At 40.2% G+C, this 8,706-nt stretch overlaps 1 protein-coding gene across 9 annotated transcripts in view; it reads right to left on the bottom strand.

Annotated features, from left to right (window-relative positions):
- Positions 1–8,706, bottom strand: part of TTLL5 (tubulin tyrosine ligase like 5) — a 269,203-nt gene that overhangs the window by 80,502 nt on the left and 179,995 nt on the right. For all 9 annotated transcript variants that reach the window (XM_015558041.1, XM_015558046.1, XM_015558042.1 and 6 more), the window contains 2 exons: positions 5,061–5,096; positions 4,073–4,268 (listed from right to left, as the gene is read on the bottom strand). In XM_015558041.1, the coding sequence (XP_015413527.1) occupies positions 4,073–4,268; positions 5,061–5,096 (232 nt within the window). The remainder of the gene's footprint in view (positions 1–4,072; positions 4,269–5,060; positions 5,097–8,706) is intronic.

The following is an 8,706-nucleotide window of genomic DNA, read 5'->3' as shown; positions in this document are numbered from 1 at the left end:
TGGAGAAAAAAGTAAGACACGGCCCCGCTTGGTGAAATAAGGTCAAGTGTGCACTGCCCGTTTAAGGACAGCAGGAACTATCTGCCTGAGACATTCAAAGATTTTCCTCAGATGGGTCGTTTTACTTAAGAGATGAGGGTAAGACCATTGCAATTGGAAAAGTTCTGAAACTGGTTCCGGAGAAGGACTGAACAGCTTTCTTGATACCCTTGCACAATACTGTGAGAATTGACTACAAAAGTTCACTACCTTCTCTTATTTACTGGCCATTGATAGACTTTTCTCCATTTTTGCAAAGAAAAATTTCACAGCAAAAATTCATGTTTTGTCAGCTTTCTCATGTTGAGATCTGTTATGTTTCACTGATGAACTTACCCACAAGTTTCCTCTTCCAATACCATTCTGCTTCCATGGTCAGAATCAGTAATAGCTTTGTAAGTGATGTGGATGAAATTGTGTATAACAATGAAAAATTAATATATTTTTCAATTTTTCATTTTCCATTAGGATATTTAGACAATCCTTGTTTACGCAGACCAGTCAGTGTGTGTATATATGTTAAAAAGACAAGTAATATGTTAATAAAATACTCCATTTGAAAAAAAAAAAGAAAAAAGAAAGGCTGCAAGATCTTCCCAAAACATTTTTTAGGGGATCAATATGAAAACCACTGTCCATGTACATAATTAACATATAGTAACATGATATACATGCTAATATAATATATGATAAATATATTAAATATAATATAATACTAGAGGCCCGGTGCACGAAATTTGTGCACTAGGTGAGGGGGGGGGGCGTTCCCTCAGCCTGGCCTGTGCCCTCTGGCAGTCCAGGAGCCCTCAGGGGATGTCTGACTGACGACTTAGGCCTCAGTCAGGACATCCTTAGCACTGCCACTGCCGCTGCACTTGCCAGCCGTGAGCCCAGCTTCTGGCTGAACAGCATTCCCGCTGTGGGATCGCACTGACCACCCGGGGACAGATCCTGCAGTGAGCGTCTGCCCCCTGATGGTCAGTATGTGTCATAGTGACTGGTCGTTCCGCTGTTCAGTCAATTTGCATATTAGCCTTTTATTATGTAGGATAATGTAACAAATATAAAGAATCCTTTAATGTCCTATTCTATTAACCGGTCTATCTTGTGAACGAATGCTAGGTAAATCAGATTTCAAATCTATCCACTGCTCTTAAACCAAATTGTTAGTTATATCAATGACTACCTCTCAAGTAAAATAAATCCAAAGCATAAGAAGTTCATCAGAGAAACCATCTCTATTCTAAAGCTTAATCCAAGGACAGAAATACAGGACATATTGAGAATGCAAGCTATGCTTCAATCAACAATTTAGTGGTAATTATAACAGTCAAGTCTAGCACAGTCATAAGGTAAGCTGAAAACAGAGGCTTAAAATCTCGTAGGGTTTTGTTCCTTTTGTGAAGTGATTCTTGTCCTCTGAAATACAGTGCCCTAAGTTACTAAATATCCTTAATGTTAGAACATTTAATATCTTATTTGCTATTTTATTAGTTTTAAACTCTTCAAGCTAATCAAATTTAGTCTCTTTAGCTCTCTCACAGCCCCAGAACTTTACTCTTCCTCATTTTTATCTAAATAAAACTATGGGTTAGAAGAACCAGGGAAGAAAGAAAATGATGGTATAAACATATATAAAACTGTGATGAATGATCTTCTGTTCCCTCTCCAGGAGACACGAGCTAACTCCCTTCTTGGGAGTTCTGAGTCCTCCCTAAGATAGATATTCTGACAGATTCAAAAAAACGTATTTTCCATATACTTCATAGTTCAGTGAAACTAAACCAGTATAATCCTCAGTGAAAAAAAAAAATCCACACAAGAATAGTAATACTCTGAATTTTCAAAGGAATGTGAGTTGCTGGAAGCTAATCAAAAGAATGAGGACTTATAAATGAAGCAGTTTCTAAAAGTGAACATTAGCAAAACGGTCTCCTTCTTCAAAACTTCAATGCCCTGCAAGCACCTCCTCGTTTTTTTAAATCACCCACCATTTCAAGGTATGGAAGCATTAAAAATTACAAGAGACCAACTGTCTAGATATGTCAGGCCATAGATTATAAAATTATATTCACATATGAGAAATAAGTCTACGTATGACACCTCCACTATCTAGTATCCGATTCAGTTGGTATTCTCTAGTACTGTGAATGATGTTGGGCTTTAGACGTTTAAGGAGTTCTTAAAAATTTAAACATTAAAAATATCAAAGATACATTTATATCTGCAAGTGTGAAAATGCAAACTGGCTTAAATGGCTTCTCTATCCCTTAGACTTTCTAGAAAAGAACATTTCTACCAGACAAAGGGCAGTGTAGTGATCAAAATGAGATGCTACATTACATATTTTCCAGATGAAAAGTGTGGATATTTCTCTAGAAAAATGACCTAATGAACTACTTCACAAATGTTTGCACTTAGAATTTCTCAATTATAATGAATTAACCCTATATAATAAAAGCCTAATATGCTAAGTGTCTGGTCGTCTGGCTGGCCGTTCAACCAATCAAAGCATAATATGCTAATGATATGCTAAGACCACTCAACTGCTTGCTATGACGTGCACTGACCACCAGGGGGCAGTCAGTCAGCTGGTCTATCAATCGCTATGATGTGCACTGACCACCATGGGCAGACGCTCTGACCGGTAGGTTAGCTTGCTGCTGGGGTCTGGCCAATCGGGACTGAGCAAGATGGGCTGGACACACCCTGGAGCCCTCCTGTGGTCCCTCCCCAGCTGGCCAACCTTCCGCATCCCTGCCCGGCCCCGATCGTGCACCGGTGGGGTCCCTCGGCCTGGCTTGTGCCTCTCACAATCTGGGACCCCTCGGGGGATATCGGAGAGCTGGTTTCAGTCCTATCCTGCAGGCCAGCCCGAGGGCCCCACTGGTGCACGAATTTATGCACCAGGCCTCTAGTAATAATATACAGAGTACACTAAAACAGATAATCAAGTGGTGAATAATACTGAAATAAGAAAATATGTTTGAACTGGTAATTGAAAAGATAAGTAATGATAGCGAGCATAATGACAATTGTTTTATTTAGAAGAAAAACTTTGGTAAACATTGCCTTAGCCATAGAGTGAATTTTAATTTTGCACAAAGTAATGAGCACTACATTTTTATAAAAAGAGCAAATGACAAAAAAATTAAGCTGATAGAAGACATTTCTTCAGATAACCAAATATCAGGGAAGCTCATAGAATCAATACTCATTCAGCCCAATAGAACATGTAGAACATGGTAACTGAGTCTAACGATAATCCTGAATCATAAAGAAACATTTACCTTTTCATGGCCTGACTTTTTTGTGAAGTCATCCTTTCTCTGTAATAGGGGCCATACTGATACACAAGTGTAAAATACTCGGATAGCTCCCTCACACATATATTCAAAAAGAGTTCCTGTCATTTTATAGACGGTGAATAGGGAATTAATATTCCACTAGATCATGAGCTCCATGACAGCAAGGATTTTGGAGTACATTTTATATTTTTGTTTACACTGTGTTTTGAGTACAAAATATCAAACCAGAAGATCAACAACTTAAGTTATGACCATTTTGTACATGAACTTCAAAGTGATTTATTCCTTAAAAATCTTGATAGGTCATGAAGGATTAACATGTACTTATATGGGTCACGTCTATGAAGGCAAAGACAGAGTACACTTAGAAAAAAATTAATAAAAATGCTAGCTTCTAGGTACTTGAGAATTAGATCCTTTTGGGAAGTTACTAAACTGAGATCATATAATAGGAAGGGTAACTACTACACTAGAGACTTTTATGGGGAAACATTCAAATGAAAGAAAGAATGTCAAAAGTGGTTCGGCATCACTTTACAGCAAAGCCAAGGCTTTGGCTTCAGAACATTTCTAGCCTGAGAGGAGATTCCCCAGGAACCATCCAAGCCATGGTGGTGTTGGTAAACCTTTGGTAAACTGTATTCCTACATTTTCCCACTGACCTTATTATTATTATTTTTACCAATAGAAGGAAGATATTAGCACCTGGAAATGTCTTGAATTACCTGGTGACGGGCTCGACTCTGGTCCAGAAGCTGCCGGGACTGAAGTTTTTGTTGTTCAAGTTGCTGCAGGGCAAAATGGAGCTGGTAACTGCCAGCTGTGGGGTGATACTTGTGCTGGGGGACAACCCCTGTAGCCTTGCTATATGCGTTGTTTTCTACCTCTCCCTCCCAGGCAAAGCCACCTGTTTGGAGGCCCCTAAAGGGAAAAGAAAGCAGATTTCTTAGGGTGGTTGTGTGAACAAACTAAAGGAGAGAAATATCTCAGGTATTTTTCCTTTACAGAACTAAACACAGTTTGAATTACAAATCTATTTGTGTGATAAATGATCTGAATCACCCACTAAAATGTAGTTCCATGAGCATAAAGACAGGGTCTACTCTACTCTCCTTTCTATTCATTGTTTTTAAAAAATATTTTTTCACTGATTTCAGAGAGGAAGGGAGAGAGAGAGCGAGTGAGAAATAGAAACATCAATGATGTAAGAGAATCTTTGATCAGCTGCCTCCTGCACGCCCCACACAGGAGATCAAGCCTGCAACCTGGGCATGTGCCCTGACTGGAAATTGAACCGTGACCTCCTGGTTCATAGGTCAACGCTCAACCACTGAGCCATGCTGGCCAGGCTATTCGTAGCTCTTATGAGGCTTGGCACATGGTCAATGCTCAATAAATATCTGTTGAATGTTAATTAATTAAAATAGTAATTTCACCTCCCTGTGACTGCCACAAGGTCCCCTAAGAGGAGCCCAGAGAGTTTCGAATGCAGGATAGTAGGTTAAGGCAGGAATGGAGGCACAATCATCTTCTCTAATATCAACTTTAAAAGTATAGGGGTGAATTATACAGAATTCTTGGTTTTTTAAACTATCCAATTGTGAACTATCTAAATCTTTTAAACAAGTGTTCACATATATTTGGGCTTATATTCTCATCGTAGGATGAAATAACTAGTGTGAGAAGATATATTTGTCATTATTGTAAACTTACCTCACAGCGTCTTCCTCATCCAAGCTGACACGTAGCCTGAAAAGAGGAGGAAGGTAAAGGGCCTGTGGCCTTTCGGATTGTTCAGTACCCATGCTATGCTATTTGTTAAACACTATCTTACTTGTCTAAATTCTAAAATTTAGATTCTGGTGCCTCGTCTGTGTACATCTGAGTCAAAGTCTTCACAACTATAGGTTCCTACATATCTCCTCTAATTTCTTCCAGGTAGAAAAATCCCCATTTATACCACATAACACCCATCAGGATGGCCATCATTTAAAACAAAACAAGACAAAACAAAACAAATGGAAAATAAAAAGTGTTGGCAAACATGTGGAGAAAGTGGAACCCTCGTGCATAGCTGGTGGGAATGTGAAACGGTATGACTGCTGTGGAAGCACTCTGGTGGTTCCTCAAGAAGCTTAAAACAAAAATTCCATATAACCTAGCAAGTCCATTCCCAGGCACATATCCAACAGAATTGAAAGTAGGCTCTCAGATACTTGTATGTAGCAGCATTATTCACAAGAGCCAAAAGGTGAAAGCAACCCAACTGCCCATCAGCAGAGGAATGGACACAAAATGTGAGCTATACATACAACGGAATATTATTCAGCCTTAAAAGGGGAGGAATTTCCGACACATGACACAACAGGGATGAACTCTGAAGACATGCTGAGGGAAATACATCAGTTATGTAAGGGATTTCACTTATATGAGGTACTTAAAATAGTAAAATTGAGAGAAAGAAAGTAGAATGGTGGTTGTCTGGGACTGGAGAGACAGGGAAATGGGGAGTTATTGTTTAATGGATACTGGGTTTTAGTTTGGGGTGATGAGAAAGTTCTGGAGATAGCTGGTAGTCACGGTTACACAACACTGGGAATGTACTGTATGCCACTGAACTGTACACTTAAAAATGGTAAATTTTAGGAGATCCAAGATGGCCATGGAATAGGTGGATGTCACACTCACCTCCTCCCAGAACCAAACTGGAATTACAACTAAAACATAAAGCAAACAGCCTGAATAACCAACTGAAGACTAGCTGAAGAGAAGTCTTACAACCAAGGATTTACAGAAGAACCCACATCAAGTCTGGTAGGAAGGGCGGGCACATGAAAAGGGCTGGACCTACTCCTATGGGTGGCAAATGAGATTTCAAAGGGATATCTCAGCTGCAAAGGTTACCCCTGAGAAGCATGGGCACCAGCCCAGAGCACTGGAGCCAGGAAGAGGCCCCCACATAACACCTGGCTGTGAGAATCAGCAGGGATTCTGTCTGCCAGGGAGAGATGGCAGTCTGCTAGAGACATAGGCACTCTCTTAGAGGCTCAGCACAAAATCTCATTCCGCATGCGCCCAGGCCCTGCAGAGGCAGGCAGAAACTGTATTGCTTTGTAGCTCCAAACAGGTTGCCAAGAACCAGTCACAAGCAGTGTCTGACGCTGGCCTGCACACGAGTCCCTTCCAAGAGGCCTCAGAACAAACACACTCCGTGGCCAGCTTCAGACAACATCTCTGACCATAATGATATGAAACTAGAAATCAATCATAAGAAAAAAAATCGATAAACACATGGAGGCTAAATAACATGTTAATAAACAATGAATAGGTTAACAATGAGATCAAGGAAGAAATCAAAAGATAGCTTGAAGAAACTGGAAATGAGAACATGACAACCCCAAGTCAATGGGGCACAGCGAAAACAGTCTTAGGAGGGAAATTCAGAGCATTACAGGCCTATCTCAAGAAACAAGAAAAATCTCAAACAATTCAACTTTACACTCAAAGGAACTTAAAAGAACAACAAACAAAGTCTGAAATGAGTAGAAGAAAGAAAATAATAAAGATTAGCATGGATGGACCTGGAGAGTATTATGTTTAGAGAAATAAGCCAGTTGGAGAAAGTCAAGTACCAGATGACTTCACTTAATATGTGGAATCTAATGAACAACATAAACTAACAAACAAAATAGAAACAGACTCACAGATACAGAGGACAGACTGACAGACTGAGTGGAGAGGGGGAGTTGGGGAGGGCGGTGAAAAAGGTGAAGTGATTCAGCAAACAAACAGAAAAACTCCTAACACAGACACTGCCAGAAGGAAAGGGGGTCGGGGAATAGGAAAGGGTAAAGCGGGGATAAATGGCCTTGGAGGGAAACCTGACTTGGTGTGGTGAACACAATACAATACACAGATGATGTGTTATAGAATGCACACCTGAAACCTGTATACTTTTATTAATCAATGTCACCCCAATAAATTCAATAAATTTTTTAAAGAGTGGTAAATTTTATGTTATGCATATTTTACCACAATTTTTTAAAGGTCCCCATATATTTTAGAACAGTCTCATTTAGCAGTCCTTCCATCTCCTTAATACTTTGTTATTCTCTGAAACTTCTTTAACTATCCTGATTTTTTTTCCTTTTTAAGGTACAGTGACCAGAATATTGTACCTAGAAGAAACATTAAAAACCTCATACTGAACAACCTTACCCCAAACCCTGCTTACAGAAGTGAAATAGTGCCTAGTTTAAAGGTTCAACACACAAAATCTCCTTCTCCATGCAGAGTGATTTAAATCATCACGTGATTCTTTCCTTTATAAACATCCTTGGCATTAATGATCATTTCAATGGCAGAGATGCAGCAACACTGAGGTGAGGTGCAGACCTCCCTGGTCCTAACCTATACCCTGCCTAGTTAGGGAGAGCCTGGGTCCTAATGGCCCCGACAGAGACCTGTGGTGAGGAGTAAAGTGGATGCCAACTGAGCCAGAAGTCCATGCCCCCTTCCTGACCTCCCTCACTCATATCTTGGTCATTTCAGGTCTCTGCTTGGATTTCCCTCCTTTCAAAGAGCTTTCCAAGTACCTAGTTCAGAGAGAGTCTGTGTAATGTATTCTGAAGTCCGTGGATGAAAGGTTTTCTACTCACGTAATCTCACTTCCTATGTGTCACATCCCTTGATCATCTCCTCCCACAGTTTGGCTCCACAGTTCAATTGCACGATTACATACTTTCAGCTAATCTTCTTGGAGAACAGGACCAAAAACCTCAGAGCTTATTTAGTAATTTTTTCGAGTATGACATTTGATCTTCAGTAATCCCTCCTGAAATGCCTCAATGTGCGAAGTGCTATACAGTGAAAAAGACATGATCTTTCCCAAGGGGCTTCTGGAGGTATGATGAAATGTGGCCACCAATGACTGAATACAATACGTTCTTAAATACATGAATAAAATGTTAACATTATTTGCAAAGTGAAGTGCTGAGGAGAGTCAAACAGGGGATACAGGGTTAGGAAAAGTGGGGCCAGAGAAAGCTGTTAACTCTTTCATTGGGAGGGAAGAGGGAAGCTTACTGAAGGGTAACACTTGCAAGAAGTGACTGAATGGCTAGGGAAACGAGATGAGCTCTGAGGGAAGGAGGGGGGAAGGAGAAAGGAATCCAGGTGTAAATGAAGAGAAGGTTCGGGCAGAGTGGGCTGATCCAATGAACAAACAGACAGAAGGGAAGAGACAGATGAAACAGCAGGAACGGCCTGGATGAACACCCTTGAGATTTCCATACAAATTGGGGTAGGTATTTGAATCTGGAATAAAACTATTATTTATGATAACAGGACCAATGGTCAG

This window comes from Myotis davidii, unplaced genomic scaffold (assembly GCF_000327345.1).
Source record: "Myotis davidii unplaced genomic scaffold, ASM32734v1 scaffold309, whole genome shotgun sequence".
Lineage (NCBI taxonomy): Eukaryota > Metazoa > Chordata > Mammalia > Chiroptera > Vespertilionidae > Myotis > Myotis davidii.
This window is presented reverse-complemented; position numbering and strand designations above follow the sequence as displayed.